General features: G+C 31.5%; 1 protein-coding gene across 3 annotated transcripts in view; it reads right to left on the bottom strand.

Annotated features, from left to right (window-relative positions):
- The window catches only part of LOC139487892 (uncharacterized), a 59,057-nt gene that overhangs the window by 35,274 nt on the left and 4,941 nt on the right, over positions 1–18,842 (bottom strand). Inside the window, exons 2-6 of one of the 3 annotated variants that reach the window (XM_071273090.1) lie at positions 16,685–16,741; positions 7,043–7,102; positions 6,054–6,110; positions 5,600–5,656; positions 5,145–5,201 (exon numbers count right to left, since the gene is read on the bottom strand). In XM_071273090.1, coding sequence (XP_071129191.1) covers positions 5,145–5,201; positions 5,600–5,656; positions 6,054–6,110; positions 7,043–7,102; positions 16,685–16,741 — 288 coding nt within the window. The remainder of the gene's footprint in view (positions 1–5,144; positions 5,202–5,599; positions 5,657–6,053; positions 6,111–7,042; positions 7,103–16,684; positions 16,742–18,842) is intronic. The other 2 variants (XM_071273091.1, XM_071273092.1) reach the window with 2 other exon arrangements.

The raw sequence follows: 18,842 nt of genomic DNA on the forward strand, positions 1-18,842 counted from the left end.
AGTTAATTAGATGGCGTCTGGACTAAAATACACACGAAACGAACCTATATATTATCTACCCCATGCTCTGTAAACTGTTTATTTTAGACTTTTGATAGTTTGGATAAATGTTTTACATTGTTATAAATCAAATATGAGAATTTGAGTCAAATCAGTGACCATGAATTTGACAGCTAGTGCCCCTTTAAAGGATCTACGTTGAAAATTAATGTTATAAAAACAATGCCCACCAAACAAAACATGAAATATTCCTATCCACAAAACATCATTAGAAATATCAAACATTGCGCAAAATATATAAAGGCAACAGTAGTATACCGCTGTTCAAAACTCATAAATCCATGGACAAAAATGGCGTAGTTGTTGTTGTTTCAGAATTTATTATGGGATCTACATTGAAAACAAATGTAGTGAATAAAAAATGTGTCACAACTTAAACATTTATTAGTCCGTTCCGCAAAATATCAATTGTCAGGAAATTTGTAGTTAAAGGGACTTTACAATCATCCAAGAGATTTGATACACCCTATCACTTGTATAAAATTTCACGTTTGACGCTTAGTTTTTATGTACATGTTATTTGTGCCTTTTTAAAGATCTATATGTATTCTTTGTAACATTTAGATTTCGTTCAAACGAATTCCAATTGTTCTGGGGAAATGGTACTTTACATGAGTTTAAAGATTTGACCAAACTGGTTGTCCTGCGAGAAAACGTTCTGTGCTAGTGATTTGGTCCTGACGGGTGCTGGTGATCAATGAAAAAAATGTAAAAAAAGACAAAAATGATGATTTTTGACGTTTTCTTTCATAACAATTGAAGGAAACAGTTGAAATTTTTCAATTTTGTTTCTCATGGGTTCATAGGCAAACCATTAAAAAGATGACCCTCTAAACTGTTTCAGTAAGCGTAACACAAAAGTGCTCATTTTCAGAGAATCTAGAACTGAAAAACTAAAACAAAAATGCTCATGGAGTTCGCTTTCTATACCCAAATCCAAACGACAAAATTATTTTGTGAAAAACCAGTGCAATTTAGTAAAATTTTGCATTTTCTCAGTTTATTCATGTCCTGATACTGTGCGGGTGATTTTGGGTAAAACGTTTGTCATATTTGAAACAAATGTTACAAAATCAATAAAATTTAGCTGATAATTGTATTCAATCGGATCTGTGACTCCTTTTAATTTTTGTGCATCCATTTGGCTGTTTTATATGATAAATCGTAACTTATATTACATAAATGGTCAACATCTTCCGACCAATATCAGATGAAAGTCTATCTAATTAGAATAGTTTTATTTAGTAAGATATTAAATGCCCTTGAATTGATGATTTTCTACAAAATATGTTAACTTAAACAGTTTTAAAAGGTGCTTAAAATAAAGCGACATTTATAAGAGGGGGTCTTATATTGACATTAAGGTTTGACTGGCTTATTTCAGTTAAATATGCGTTTCACACACCCCTCGCAACTCAATCCAACCAACCCCTCCTCCTTTCCTCCTTCATTGGTACAGTTGTGTAACAACACAACAATTTATCACATGAATAAATAACATTAAGACAAAAATTATTGAACAACGCATACTCGCAGCTACTGAAAGCTAGTTCAAAGACGCATCTTCAACTAATACCGGTAGATAAACCAAATTCCCTTAGATAAAAATCTCAATCGTACCGATCATAAAGTTCATATTTTAATGTTTGATAATTTAGAACTTTTAAAAGTGTGCAATGAATCTTGTGCTCACAACAGTTATTTCATAACTATGTATAAATCAGACATTATAAAGGCATTTAAAAGATACCAAGAAGTCTTTTACAGTTAATGATCATGAGTGGATGGACATTGCATGGAATTTTACAAAGGATAAGAAGAAATTGATAGTTTGTTTTGGCAAAAAACTTTAAAACTTCTTTGCATTAAATTCTAAACAATTTTCTTCTTGTCGTAAATGGTTAAATTTTCAACAAAATCTAAATAACTTTGTTGGAACGAACAGAACAAAGGTGACCTATAGTTCTTAATTTCTGTGTCATTTTGGTCTCTTGCGGAGAGTTGTATCATAGATCATCATAGGCAATCTTAAGGAAGTTCGCTACTCAGTTTCAAAATACTAGTATACTGTGATAGGGGATAGATAAAGGAACCAAAATAGCAAAAAAAATATAGGTCAATGTGCTTGTATTCGAGATATTAACCATTGAAATTTTGGCGGAAAAATATTCTCTCTTGATTTTTCATAGCTTTATCATTGATAAGTTTAAGTTCTCAAAAACTATTAAAAATAACAACGATTTTGTAAGACTTTTAGAGATGGCTTATAATTATACATTTAAAAGATTTATAAAAGAAAAAATGGGGGTCAATGGGCAAAATTTGTCAAGGCATTCAAATGGATAAAACTAGAGGATTCCGGAAATTGACAAAACTTCCAAAAGATGACAAGCGATCATCCTTAAGCACATCTTTTTTTTTATATTTTTATCAATTTTTCATGAAGTTTGATCTACTTTTTAGCTTCAACTCTGGTGAGCCATGTTAATCGTCGGTATGTTGTTGCACTCATCGCATGTTAATTGTCATATTACCATCTTTTTTCTGATTTATTTTACCCAACTCATACGTGACAGGATTATCATCCTAGTAACCGGTGTTACCAATGTATATATTGAATATAAATTATAAAAATTCAACAATACTAAATTTATTGTGTCAGTTTGTTTAGGCAAAACAAAACTACAAAAACCTCGAAAACAAGAGAGATTTTTTTTAAATGTCATGATTTAGTTATCTGTCTATTTCTAGAGCTATGCTTAGTATTAACTTCAGATGATAGGGACTTCACACCCTGGTGACCCTGCTGTCTTTCATGATTATATTCATGTTCTATAGAGATAGCAGCTGAGTGTTGAATGTTTTTAAAGAGCTGATGTCTAAAATTTATGTAGAGTGTACATTCTAAGAAAAAATGAATCGAATCTTCTAATGGGCAGCCACATTCACAACTTGGGTCACTTATTAAATTAACTCTGTATAAATCATGGGTCACCTGCTTAATTAACTCTGTATAAATCAGCTTTTAAAGGACTACATCTGTGTTTTTGAAATTTGGAGATGATTGTATGGATCTAATAGCTAATGGTAATAAATTCCATGCACGAATTGAAGAAGGGAAAAAAGATTTAGAAAATATGCCCAATCTACATCTCGGTATTATATAGTGAGAACGGTTACTAGTATTATAACTATTATCATCTGTATAATTCGAGATACAATCCATAAGATATTCTGGAACATTATTGCTGTGTATTTTATGAAATAAACATAGTTTACGTCTATTTCTTCTAGAACTCACAGTTTCCCATCCAGTTTTAAAAAGTAGGGACTCTTTACTTGCAAATTGCGGAAGTCCAGTAATATTTCTGGCTGCTTCAAACTGCAAGTGAAAGAATGTATGCAAGATATCTATAATACTAAAATAACGAGGTCCAATTTGTCAGCCGTCATGGGGTAAAAACGGCAAATAAAGAATCCAATTATATATATAGCCAATATAGGACAATGGTGTTGATTAAATTATAATCCTGGTACTTTTGATAACTATTTACAACGCTCAAAACCCTTTTGTTTTCCACATAATTAATATTGCCACTAATTAACAAGTTCCGGGTAGAATCCGAAACCGATACCAATAGTATATTCACCTGTTATCTATTACCTTATCTGTACGTTCTGCATCTGACAGGCGCACCACCAAACGTAGTATTTCGGATTTTGCTATATACACGGGTCATAATCACAGGGTTGACACTACTAAATTCAATCATTGTCAAATTGTTCCCTATTATAGTATTTTAATCAGTAAGACTTTCTAAGATGACAATACGAATACTAAAAATCTGGACTTAAAATAAGGCGTATAGGTACAGTTTTCTATTTGTTAGCGGGCATGACGTAAAACAGCTACATTTTGTAATCAAAGAATTCAACTTTATTTATAACTTATATAGGACAATGCTGTTGAAGAAAATACTCCATTCCAGGACATTTTGTTTTCCAAATAATTAATATTACCAATAATTGATATTATCTAAACTCATCTAAGAGGTGTTCAGGCTCAACTGAATCCGATTGTTTGCCTTGATCAACTTTGTTTGTGTCTGATTCGTACAAAACATGTTAAATCCTCAAGCATTTTAGCGCCCGGCCCAAGTCAGGAGACTCTTGGCTTTGTAAGTCTTGTACATGTTTTTATTTAAATTTCAGTTCATTGACATATTGATAACCGATAACAGCTTTTTAAATCATTTTAAATGAGAAAACAGAAAACAATAAATTAAAAAATTATGGGTTACTTTTTTCATAATAACAATCATAGTCACAATAATGTCTATTTTAAGAAAATAGATAACAGCTAGATATAGTCAATTACAGTAAAGCATCAATGATCTGGAAAATTTGCCACTTTTGACTTAAATATAAAGGCACAGAACCAGGACATAGGAGCACAGAACCAGGATCGTTTTTTTAAATCACCAGCACAGCGTCAGGACAATTTCGTTTAGCGAACTTGCACGACTTTTGCAATAAATTATTGTTATAATATGCTTTTCATGGTACTTATGACGTATCAGATAAAAATTAAGCAACAAAACGGTTGTTTTATTGCCATTCTGATACAATGTAAACAAACCCACCAGCACAGAATCAGGACCCACCAGCACCCGTCAGGACCAAATCACCAGAACAGAACGTTCTCTCGCAGGACAACCTTACCCAACGTGTTACAGACTCTGATGGATTTGTTGTAAGTGTTTCATAATTGATGATATGATCTTCAAGCAAAAATAGTTATGAATATAATGCAAAACAATTTAAACCTAATTGCGGTACAAAAATAATCTAATTACACTTAGAAAATGGTATCCGAACTCACCTTTGAGAATGTTCTTGGTGTGGTTACATTTTCGATATACTCGTCGGACACTTGAAGTCATATAGTATTGAAACGTTTTCATTTTCCTCCTGTATTGTGGGCTCAGATTTTTCTTTTTTCTGTCAATTATAAGCTGACAGCAGAAATACTGGCGATTTGTATTAATACTTTTTAAACAGCTGATAAAGGTAATTTCACTTACCCTCTGGTTCAGTCTCCAATGGTGTCGTTGTTGTTGTTTCATAATTGATTATGGGATCTACATTGAAAACAAATGTTATGAATAAAACAATGTAGTACAACTAAAACATTTTCTAGTCCGGTCCTCAAAATATCAATTGTCAGGTAAATTTTACTTAAAGGAACATTACACACCATTCCAGATATTTGATAACCCTATCACTTGTATACAAATGTTACGCTTTACACTTAGCTTAAGAGGCATTTTAATGCTTAGCCTTTTTTAAGACTTATATTTACGCTTTTGAAAATTAAGATTCCGTTCCAAAAATACCTATTGTTCTGAGGAAATTGTGATTCACATGACCCTATGGAACAAAATGATTTGACCAAACTGGTCACTGGAACAATACACTCAAGCAGTATTGGTTTTCTATTAACATTTTTTTAACAGCTGATATAGGTAATTTCACTTACCCTTTGGTTCAGTCTCCAATGGTGTCGTTGTTGTTGTTTCATAATTGATTATGGGATCTACATTGAAAACAAATGTTATGAATGAAAGAATGAGATTAGTCCGGTCCTCAAAATATCAATTGTCAGGTAAATTTTACTTAAAGGCACATTACCAACTATCAAGATATTTCATAAACCTATCACTTGTATAAAAATGTCACTTTTTACACTTAGCTTAAGAGTGTGTGAGAAACATTATAGTTCTTAGCCCTTTTTTATATATATATTTACGCTTTGGAAAATTAATATTCTGTTCCAAAAATACCCATTGTTCTGAGGAAATTTGGATTAACAGGACCCTACGGAACAAAAAGATTTGACCAAACTGAACATTGGAACAATACAGTCTCCACTTGAGAAGTTGTGGTTTTCTTTAAACGTGTTTTTATCAGCTGATACTGGTAATTTAACTTACCTTCTGGTTCAGTCTCTAATGGCGTAGTTGTTGTTGTTTCAGAATTTATTATGGGATCTACATTGAAAACAAATGTAATGAATAAACAATGTAATGTGTTACAACTTAAACATTAATAAATCCGATGGCAAAATATCAATTGTCAGGAAAATTGTACTTAAAGGGACCTTAACATTAGATGTTTGATGTGTACGGATTGATAATTTAGTCTTAGATGCATGATTTTTTTATTAGTTGTTAGTGGTTTTGAACTAGCTATCAGTTAACTGCGAGTATTCTCAGATCTGTACTTAGTGTCATTTTGTTGTTTGGATGTACAAGTACCCGGACACGTCCACTTAAATTTTTGTCCATCTGATGAGTTAAGTCTTTTTCAACTGATTTTTATAGTTCGTTCTTATGTCGTTATGTTATACCATTGTCCCAGGTTATGGGGAGTTGGGATCCCGCTAACATGTTTCACCCTGTAATTCAGTGCTTGTCGTTTGTTTGTTTGTATGTTATTTATTTGTTTTTTGTTCATTTTTTGTATATAAATAAGGCCGTTAGTTTTCTCGTTTTAATTGTTTTACATTGTCATTTCGGGTCCTTTTATAGCTGACTATGCGATATGGACTTTTTTTTATATTTACTCATCATTCAAGAGATTTGATGATATCTATCACTTGTATTCAATGTCAAGTTGAACTTTTAAAGAATCAACTTTTTCCGTAAACATTTATATTTACTGCTTGTAAACTTAAGTTCCAAAAAAATACCTATTGTTTTGAGGAAATGGTACTTAGCGGGACCTAACGAAACAAATAGCTTTGAACAAACTGCTCTCTCTCTCTCTCTCTCTCTCTCTCTCTCTCTCTCTCTCTCTCTCTCTCTCTCTCTCTCTCTCTCTCTCTCTCTCTCTCTCTCTCTCTCACACACACACACACACACATTATGACTTCATTTTACAAACACCTTCTTTGTTTTAGCAAATGATAAAGTTTACTTACCAACTGGTACAGTCTCTTCTGTTGCAGCTATTGTTGTGTCAGTATTGAACATACTAGAATCTACATGGTGAAAAAACAAATTAATGAATACAATCTTCAACAACTTAAAATTAGTTTATATTACCTTTTGTCAAATACCAATTTCTCAGCAACAATTTTCAGATCAATTGGAAAACAAAAAATAATTTTAGGAAAGATCTTCCTTCGGTTTTTGTTGAATTTATAATGATATATATGATGATGTATAATGATAAACTGTCTGTTAAGGTCTTATAAAATTTTAATTATTTTTAATAGTTTTTGAGGACTTAAACTTGTCAATGATAAAGCTATGAAAAGTCAAGAGAGCATTTTCCCGCCAAAATTTCAATGGCTAATATCTCGAAAACAAGCACGGTGACCTATATATTGTTTTTGCTCTCTTGATTCCTTTATTAATCCCCTATCAGTATATGCTAGTGTTATGAAAAGTTAATTATTTTGAAACTGAGAAGCCAAATCCCTTTATCATGAATACTGAAAAAGAATTAATATATTTCAATAACATGAATTTGTTGACCGTTATGGAATGTGTGTTTCACAGATTACGACGGATATGTTCCAATTATCGTAACAACGATCCCGTCCCCTTTAAGCCGTATGTGACCGACCGAATTAGACTTATCACCGGGTTCATGTTTACATTAGCAACATGGCAGGTGTCACATGTGAAGTAGAATCTGTTAACCTTGCCGGAGCACCTGAGATCACCCGTTAGTTTTTAATTGTGATCGTGTTGCTCAGTCTTTAGTGTGTTTTTTCTATGTTGTGTATTGAGTACTGTTGATCATTTTCTTTTGTAGCCATGGCGTTTTAATATCATCGTTAACACTACTATTTCATTTAAGGAGATTTATCATTAGCTGGATTTAAGACATCCATCACTTGACCTTATAAGTGATATTTTTTGTGATCAATGATATCAATAGAAAAAAAATAGATATCGTTGAATGATGTATATATTTCTTTGAATGGTATAGAATATCCTTATATGATTCATTGATATCATAAAATCATATCACGATAATCAAATTGAATTTAGATGAGTTTTGGATGTCCATTGATTAATTAATGATAACCATAATAGTTATCAAAGGTACCAGGCTTATAATTTGATACGCCAGCCGCGCGTTTCGTCTACTTAAGACTCATCAGTGACGCTCAGATAAAAAATCATTCAATCCAAAGACGATATCTAAATGATTTCTTTTTGCCAAATTTCACAGAGCACCTGAGATCACCCCCGTTTTTCGATAGGGTTAGTGTTGTTCAGTTTTAGTTTTCTTTGTTGTGTTTTGTGTACTGTCTTTTCGTCGTGTTTTGCCCTGGCATTGTCAGCTTGCTTTCAATGCATCCTTCTACAAGCGTATTGCAAATCAAAATTAAATGGCGTTAGACCATTTTCTTACATGCCTTAATCAAGGGACAAAGGAAGTACGCTATTAGATTGTGTTACTAATCGGAACTTGAAACAGCCCTAAATAAGTCAAAATAAATTTCATTATTCACGAAAACCCTTGATTTACATCTTCATTTTTAAATAAAGTACATCATGTTGAAACAGTGAGAAAATAACCATTTCTTTATATTCTAGAACAAATAAAATGAAATGAGAACATACTGTAGAAACATTAATTTTCGTGGGGTTAAAATTTCGTGGTTTTGTCTCTCTGTAAGATTTCATGGGGATTTAATTTCGTGGTTTCCTTAAACTGGAAGTGGTTTTATATGAAAGTTAAATTTTCGTGGGGTTTTTAATTTCGTGGATATATTCTTTCCACGAAATAAACGAAATTAAATCCTCCACGAAAATTTCTGCTTTTACAGTAACTAGCTCGACGTACGGGCGACTAGATGGGACAACATGTGGGCCTGCAGATACTTATACTGATCCGTGTACAATTGATTCCCAAGATTGGGTTATGCAGCAGTGCAATTATAACCTATCTTGCACTTTCAAACCAGGCGATATTGTTACCGATCCGTATCTTGGTCAATTAAAGTATATGACAGTTTCCTATGTATGTGCAGGTATTTATCTCTAAGAAAATATTGTTACTAGCTTTATGTTACAGATCATTATACAATATTGATTAAAACTAAAATGTGTAGAAAACCGCATTATACCTTCCATTAACCCAGTTAACCAAAATTAACACAAAAGTTGGCGTGTTGCATAATCAAATGTTTCTACACCAAGTATTTCTAAACAAACATTAATCGGTTGACATTAGATAAGGCAAATTATAATGTCCCATCTAGTCGCCCGTACGTCGAGCTAGTTATTATTATGATAAAATCATCGTCGCATGATATTGTACCATCATCGTTTTGGCAAATGACCGTTTGTAATTCTAGAAAGAAAAATTGAAAAACGTGAATGTCTAATAAATAAAAAACAGAATGAGGCATATTACAATGGAGTGGCAACAAAACAGTGATTCCAAAAGATGCATTAAGTGTCCACAAATCGTATTCCATAATAGAAAATGGGAAATAGTTTATTTTTGACTTGAATTTCGATGGGTTAATCAGTCTTTTTTTTGTGTTGATATAAAGCCTCTCTCTCATTGTATTAAAAAGTCAACAGAGAGACGAACATATATGCTTTTTCGCACTCAGAACTATAAGAACACAAAGGTTTGTGAAAATCTTGTAAATACATATACATTGATCACTTTTTAACGTTAGATTTAGTATGTATGAATTACGGTGGATAACTTAGAATAATAATAGACCTTCTTGGAAATATTTGGGCTAACTAATCCAAAACTAGGAATATATGTCAATTCAAACATTATATACTAGTACCTACACTAAATATGTTAGATGGCTCAATAAGCGTGATGCAGGTTATCTTGTATTTGATGTATCTTAATAAGGTAGGTTATTTTATTTAGTCAGGTGTTCTATCAAGCGAGCTGTGTGTTATTTTCTATGTCGGTGGACTGTTAGTACCCGTTGGTATCATAAGACCAGTGTCAGTAGTTCGGTACGGGCATGACATACATATCTTGTGGTTTCTTTTAAGTACAGTTATAAATTGTTGGAAATTGTAAGATTAAGGAATATATCTTCCTTTTGTGAAGCGCTAATATTGTCCAGGTAAAGTTATACCTATAGTAATTTGGGAATTTATTATGCTTTTTTACTTTTGAATATTTTTTTTAGATTTTCAAATATCGAGCACGCACCTAACGCACATCTGTTGCAGGTAAATTTCATCGTCAATCTTCACCTATGCGTTTATATAGATTAAAAAATTGAAAACAACACTTTAAATAATTTTATGCGTTCGAAACACTTTTCTTGATTAACTTTCATCAGGAACGCTCAAATCCAAACATTTGAAATCCGAAGATGTATAAGTACTGAAACCGTTGAAGAGCTATATGACAAAATACCTAAAATAAATAGCCAAATTCATCTAAAGTCAGCTTTGCCTGAGGGAGTTGAAACCTTAGTTTTTTAATAATTTCAAAATTTATAAACGGACAATTTTAGTAAAGATTGTTAAATCATGTCAGTACCGAAGTACTGGCTACTGAGCTGATGATACCCTCGGGGACTGATAGTCCACCAGCAGAGTGGACTATGTTTAATTACATAAATTAATGTAGATATGATGTATGTCAGATGTCTTTTGAAGTGTAGGTATTCCTATGTACACTAACTGTTTTATTCCGGCATTGCTATAAATCTCAGTTTATGACCAAACTCATTAAAGATACTTCATTGTTACATTTGCTCGATACGTTCAACAATACCAACCGTTATCTTGCTGATATTTTTTCGTTAAATAATCCAGAATTATCTAGATATACTACCGGAATTTACCCAAAGGAACTTACTTTGAATAAATCTGACATAAACATCAGTACTTGTCCTGTTCTAGATTTAAATATTGCAATTTCTAAAGGGAAAGTCCATACTCAAATTTACGACAAAAGAAATGATTTTTTTATTCGCTATTGTTAATTTTCCTTTTTGAGACGCCGATGTTTCTTTGGCTCCATCATATGGTGTTTATATATCACAACTCATTCGTTATACCCGTGTGTGTAGTGATGTCATATATTTTAACCAACTCAATCTAAGGAATTGACCCATCTAAATTAAAAGATTATATAGATGTCCATGTTCACAGAGGAGCAAATGTACTAGATTTATACGAAGACATAAGAAATATGGATCTGAGTACATACAATACAATTATAATTCATGTAGGTGGCAATGATGCAAGTAGCAAAATGAATGTACAACAATTTGTGGACATTTTTCAAGAAATCATTAACTTTGTAAGATGTCAAAACTGTCGAGCAATTGTATCTGGAATATTACCAAGGATACAATGTGATGTCACTGAGTATAACACAATCCTAAAACAAATGTGCCATTATAATGATGTCAAATTCATATCAAATTATGAATCTTTTGTCTACAAAGATGATCATATAGCTAAATCATTTTACACCACAGATGGCATTCATCTAAATAGATATGGAACAATAAAGTTGTTGGCAAATGTTAATAAAGTAATTAAAGTATTCAAGGGAAAACAAATACAGCATCATTTGAACCAACAAAACAGAAATAGATATCAAAGTTCCAGTCACCAATATTACGCAAACAACTTCAGAAGGAGCCCTACAAAACCAAGATATCAACCTAGGAGCAACATGAATACAACAGACAGAAGAAATTTCAACCATTCAGGAATCAACCCCAGAAACGTAAAGGACAGGAATGATCTCAATATGAACTCTCGTGACTCGTGGGAAAACAATAATGAGCTAAATAGACAAAATGTAGACAGAGCACCATTTTTTAACTATCATTCACCAAACTCTGTACGTAAGTCAGATTATGTTCATAGGTAGCATTTAGCTTGTTCTAGTTTTTCAAACAGATATAATATTTTAAATCTGTTATGTGATAAATGTAGTAGTATACAATGTTCATGTAATATAAAAGACATTAATAATATAAACAACAGTAATAATAATAATTGGAGAAAATCTCAAAAGAGACATAGAAAGAGTCAAAATAAAACACCTAGTTCTGTAAATAAAAGTAGAAATAATGAAGCAAGTTGGTTGTTTAAAAAAGGGTTTAAACTAGGTTGTTTAAATATTCAACATTTACAACCAAAAATTGAAGAAATAAAATTTCTATTAAAATATGAACAATTATTTGATATATTTGGTATGGTAGAAACATTTTTAAATGATGAAATTGGTACCGAAACATTACAAATTGAAGGTTACAAAATAGAAAGAAAAGATAGAAACGCTATTAATTATGGCGGAGGTGTGATTGCGTACATACGAAATAGTGTATGTCATCAGAGAAGAATCGATTTAGAAATAAGTAGTATTGAATCTTTATGGATTGAAATTAAATTTCCAAACACAAACTCTATTTTAATAGGCATTTTTTATCGTCCACCGAGTTCATTTCAATCTTGGATTGATTCAGCTCAAAGAGAAATAGATGAAGCGTCTGCAGAAAATAAAGAAATTATACTCTTAGGAGATTTCAATATAAACTTTTCACATATAAATCATACAGTTGTCGGAAATCAAAAATGGAAGGACTGTATTAATTTGTGTGGTTTACAACAAATTGTACATAAACCGACACGAGTAACAGATAAATGTGCAACTACCATAGACCATATATATACGACCGATGTAGACCATATTATAGAAGTAAAGGTGCCTAGTTATGCTGTCAGTGATCATTATCCTGTTTGCGTAACAAGAAAACTTAACCCCAAAATAACAAAAATGGAGCATTTGTCCATAGAATATAGATCATTCAAACAATTTGATAAAAATAAATTTATTGAAAATTTAACAAATACTTCTTTTTATCTCATTGAATCGATTGGAGATGTTGATGAAGCAGCTAATTATTGGTATAATTTATTTCTGAGCACCCTAGACAAACATGCTCCTAAGAAAATTAAAAGGGTGAAAAATACCCAACAACCAGAGTGGTGGACTTCTGATATAAATAGCGCTAGACACCAAAGAGATTATTTTCAAAGAATTGGTGATATATATAATTATAAAATTTGGCGTAATAAGGTTACATTTTTAATAGAACATGCAAAGAAAAAATATTTCCAAAATGCTATTTCAAATTGTAAAGATAGTAAAACTATTTGGAAGTATGTCAAAAGTCTAAATCCTAAAAAAGTACATAATAATATCACGCATTTAGAATATAAAAATAGTGTAATTCAAAATGATGTTGATATAGCAAATACATTTAATGTGCATTTCACAAATATTGCTGAAAGTATAGTTGATGACAAGTTATGTAATAATGATGATGGTGCCAGATTTGATGCACTCAATAAATTTGTAAAATCAAAGTTACAAACGGGTAGTGAAAAATTCATTATACCAGAAATGAGTATTTTAGATGTAAACATGTATTTAAAAAAACTTGACAAGTCTAAAGCAACTGGTTTAGATGATGTCGGACCAAATATTTTAAGTATGTGCAGCGATGTCATTGCACCAGCCTTGACATATATATTTAATCTAAGCATCAAAAGTGGTAAATTTCCAAGTATTTTTAAAACTGCAAGAGTTTGCCCAATTTTTAAAAGTGGCGATGCCTGTAATCCTGATAATTATAGACCAATAGCAGTTTTGCCTTGTCTCTCAAAAATCATAGAACGACATATAGCTAATAGTTTGTATATATTTTTAAATAGTAATGACCTTCTTAATACTACACAGTCAGGTTTCAGACCTAAACATTCGTGTACTACTGCACTTACTAAATTAGTAGATGAATGGTTGGCAAATATAGATAATGGAGAGATAAACGGAGTTATATTTTTAGATTTAAAGAAAGCTTTTGATCTGGTTAATCATATAATTTTATTGAAAAAACTTGAATATTATAATGTTTCAAATTGTACACTTGACTGGTTTAAGTCATACTTGTTTGAACGAAGCCAACAAGTTAAGGTCAATAACGTCATGTCTAATACTAAATGCATAAAAACTGGGGTACCACAAGGTTCTATCCTGGGCCCTTTGTTATTTATTTTATATATCAATGATTTACCACTTAATATAGAACATTCATTAATAGATTTATATGCAGATGATTCTACATTACATTGTAAAGGTAATAATTTACTTCAGTTAACTTCTAACCTTCAAAATGATATTCATGTAATTGAAAACTGGTGTGCGCAAAATTGTATGAAATTAAATGCCAAAAAGTGTAAATCAATGATTATTGGTTCAAAACAAAGACTTTGTTCAACTGGAAACAGTTTAGATATCAATATTTCAAATGAACAAATAGAAAATGTAGATTGTGAAAAACTTCTTGGTTTATATATTGACAAAAACCTAAATTGGAATCAGCAGATAGATAAAATGTCATGTACTATATCAAACAGAATCAATTTATTACAAAAGATAAGAAAATATTTACCTATGCATATACGTATTATCTATTTTAATGCTTATATTCTGCCATTATTTGATTATTGTTGCAATATATGGGGAAGCTGTTGTGAAAGTGGAATAAATAAACTTAATAAGTTATTAAAGAAATCTGCTAGGGTTATAGTAGAAGCTGACATAATGACATCATCCAGTTTATTGTTTAATAGTTTACGCTGGTTAAATGTGGAAAAACGCATTCAATACCAAAAGGCAATACTTGTATTTAAATCATTAAATGGTATGGTTCCTAACTATTTACAAGAAAATTTTCATTTTACTGATAATCAAAATTATAACTTACGTTCAGCTGATGAAAAAGTATTAAATCTTCCAAAACCAAAAACAAATTTTTTAAAGAAAACATTTACATATTCAGGTTCTCAAATATGGAACAGTTTACCAAATGAAATAAAAATGAGTAATACACTTGTATCTTTTAAAACAAAATGTTACAAATTTTTCATCAATTGTGCAAATTAATATGCTTTTTCATTATTATTTAAATACAATTGTATATTGTGTATAATATAACTTTATAATACTCTATGTACTTATAAATATGTTATTATTATTTTGAGGACTCTCAGGAAGATTAGTTTTAACTAATGGGATCATCCTCTTGAAATAAAGATTATTTATTTATTTATTTTATTTATTTATCTATGCATCACTGGTAAATTAATAAGTCAGGGCTTTCGTTACCACAAATTACTTAATTTTTTTACTGAATCCTTTCAAAGATACAAAGATTTGAGTAGTACATGTGGCTTTACCTGTAGAACCCTTATCAAAAACGGTATTTCACATCATAAATTTTACGGAAATATTGTACTAAAAGCGCGGAAATCACTAAATCGAGCCTTTAAACAAACTTATTAGTAGAGGTTATCTTTCTAATGTTGTTATTAGATCTTTGAATATAGTTAACATTGGCAATTTTCAAACGGGATGTAAAGAAACACATCCAAGTTAAAAAAAAATCTATAAAGAAGTTAACTGCTAACTTTCCTACTGCCTATCGATACATTTGGCATTGCATCTTTGACTGTCAATGACGTTAAAATTCCTTTGGATGTGTTGAAATTGATTTTTGTCTCTTATGCATGTTTTTTTTCATTATTATTAATAGTTTTTGGCGTTTAACTAGCTAGCAGTAACTGCAAGTACTCTCCAATCGTACTTTCTTGTTAATATGACCTGTTGATACTATTTGTAATGCTTTTTTGTTATATAATATTTACTAATTCAGGTTTATATCTCGTCTATATACCAGCTTTGATAAGTGTTTGGTATTACTATAGATTTTCACTTCTTCGTACTATGAACAACACAATTATTTATTTTGTAAAAAATATTTCCATTTCCCATTTAAACTGTACTCCTTACAACAAAATCCTTTTCATTTACCTGTGTATGCTTTTGTATTTGGCGGCTTTTTGTTCAAGGTGATTGTTGGGTTTTTTTTAAATTGTTTAACATTTCACAACGGTATACTACTGTTGCCTTTATTCATTCACCCCTTATCTTATTGATTTTGTTTTTACATAATATTGTTGATCAAATTTATTCTCTATGGGTATGTTCACTTATGTTGATATATCTTTTGATTGAGTTAAGCCATTTCAATTGATATTCTATAGTGTGTTTTTCTTTGTTGTGATGTTAAACTATTATTTCAGATAAGTTCTTGTATTTTATATAGATCAGACCATTAGTTTTACTGTTCGAATGGTTTTACAATAGTAATTTTTGTGCCCATTATAGCATTCTGTTCGGTGAGGCCCAAGGCTCCGCGTGTTTTACTTTTACAAATTGTGACTTGGATGGAGAGTTGTATCATTGGCACTCATACCACATCTGCTTATATCTTTTTATAGTTCTTTATATGTCAGATTTCTGTTTAAAACATACGTTAGATAGTACTGTTGTTCAGGTGTTAATTTCATCATAACTAAATCAGGCGATCATTCTATTTGCAGTTTTGTCGGTTTATTCTCGAGTTTGAATGTCCCTTTTGTGTCCTTCGCTTCTGTTTTGATTGATTTAAATGAGAGAAAAAATCGCTTCGACAATATACATTTAACAAATTTCGATCAAATGAAATAAAAGCATTGCCACTTACGAATTGGATCCCCTGCTGGTATAGTTGTCTCTGCTGATGTGGAACTTATCATAAGACCTACAAAAAGTATATTATCAAGTAATTGACTTCCAAACAATATATGAAGTATAGTAAAAGTCATGTAACAGAAATGAATGATTTGTCTCAATTCATGGAATATACCAAGTTTTCTGGGTTGTCAGATGGGTGGGTATATTTCAAATGTGGAGTTAATATCTTTTTCTATGGGATTGTATTATATCTTCAGGCTGTCAAAAATATTTCAATATTATAGTATCACGGTGGGTATGGTTGTCCTGCGAGATAACGTTCTGTGCTGGTGATTCGGTCCTGACGGGTGCTGGCGATCAATGAAAAAATGTAAACAAAGACGAAAATGATGATTTTTGACGTTTTCACTCATAAAAAATGGAAAAAAACAGTTGAGATTTTTCAATTTTGTTTCTTATGAGTTCATATGTAAACCATTAAAAAGTAGACCCTCTAAACTGTTTCAGTAAGCGTAACACAAAAATGCTCATTTTCAGAAAATCTAGAACTGAAAAAAATAAAACAAAAATGCTCATAGAGTCCGCTTTTTATACCGCAATCCACACGACAAAACTATTTTGTGAAAAAACATTGCAATTTATTAAAATTTAGCATTTTCTCAATTTATTCATGTCCTGATACTGTGCTGGTGGGTCCTGTCATTGTGCTGGTGGGTCCTGATACGGTGCTGGTGATTTTGGATAAGAATTTGGTCATATTTGAAACAAATGTTACAAAATCAATTAAATTGGGCAGATAATTGTTGTCAATAGGATCTATGACTCCTATTTTAGCTCTTGTGCATCCATTTGGCTGTTTAATATGTGTTTTCAAATGATCGTAACTTGTATTACTTAATTACATAAAAGGGCAATATCTTTCGTCTAATATCAGATAACAATATATAGTATCTAAAATAAGAATAGTTTTAATAAGATATTAAATGCCCCTTACATTGATGCTTCAACAATGATCAAAGCCCATGCCGCATAGACATGTTTGTTAGCGCTCCGCATACCCCTCCCCACTTCCACCCAACCAACCCTCCTCATTTCCTCCTTCATTGTTACAGTGGTGTACCAACACAACAATTTATCACATAAAATAATAACACAAAGACATACATTATTGACTGACAACGAATGCTCGCAGGTACTGAAAGCTAGTTCAAAGCCGCATTTTCAACTAATAGATAAACCATGTTCTCATATACAAAAATCCCAATGTGTCGATTAAAAAAGTCTCAAAACTTATGTTGAAAAAATCTTACAGATACAGCAAGTGATTCTTAATAGCTATAAGATACATTTTTCTTTTAAAATACAACTTTTAAATCTAACGGGAAACTATTCCAAGCTTAAAACTTTCACTGTAACCTCGCTCTAACTTATCCCCCATCCCCCCCCAAAAAAAAAATGATCGTTATCCCGAAAATCGTAAACATATTTTCTTATCTTAAAAGGGGGCAAGAAGGGTTCCATTAACAGGCCAATAAATCAATAAATAAGATTACAGTTAATTTAAAAAAAAATAGAAAAAAATAGGGGTATTTTTCTCTCATAATAACAGTAAACAGATTCACAACAATGTCAATTTCAAGATAGCAGACAACAGTTAATTAGTCAATAACAGTACAGCATCAATAATCTTGAATATATGCCACTTTTAAATAAAATAGAAAGGCACAGAACCAGGACATAGGAGCACAGAACCAGGACAGTTTTTCTTATCACCAGCACAGCGTCAGGACAATTCCGTTTAACGAACTTGCACGACTTTTGCAATATAATATTGTTGTAATATACTTTGCATGGTACTTATGACGTATCAGAGAAAAAATAATCAACAAAACAGTCGTTTTATTGCCGTTCTGATACAATGTAAACAAACCCACCAGCACAGAATCAGGACCCACCAGCACCAGACAGGACCAAATCACCAGCACAGAACGTTCTCTCGCAGGACAACCATACCCACCGTGAGTATGCATATCAATATGCCAATTCATAGAATAAGTTGAATAAAATTATTTTCGAAAAGCTTATTCAGATATTGTAATCAATACGATATGATCGTAGAAGCATCTAGTATCTTAATAGGTAGAATATATATATATAACAGAAGTTTA

This window comes from Mytilus edulis, chromosome 9 (assembly GCF_963676685.1).
Source record: "Mytilus edulis chromosome 9, xbMytEdul2.2, whole genome shotgun sequence".
Classification (NCBI taxonomy): domain Eukaryota; kingdom Metazoa; phylum Mollusca; class Bivalvia; order Mytilida; family Mytilidae; genus Mytilus; species Mytilus edulis.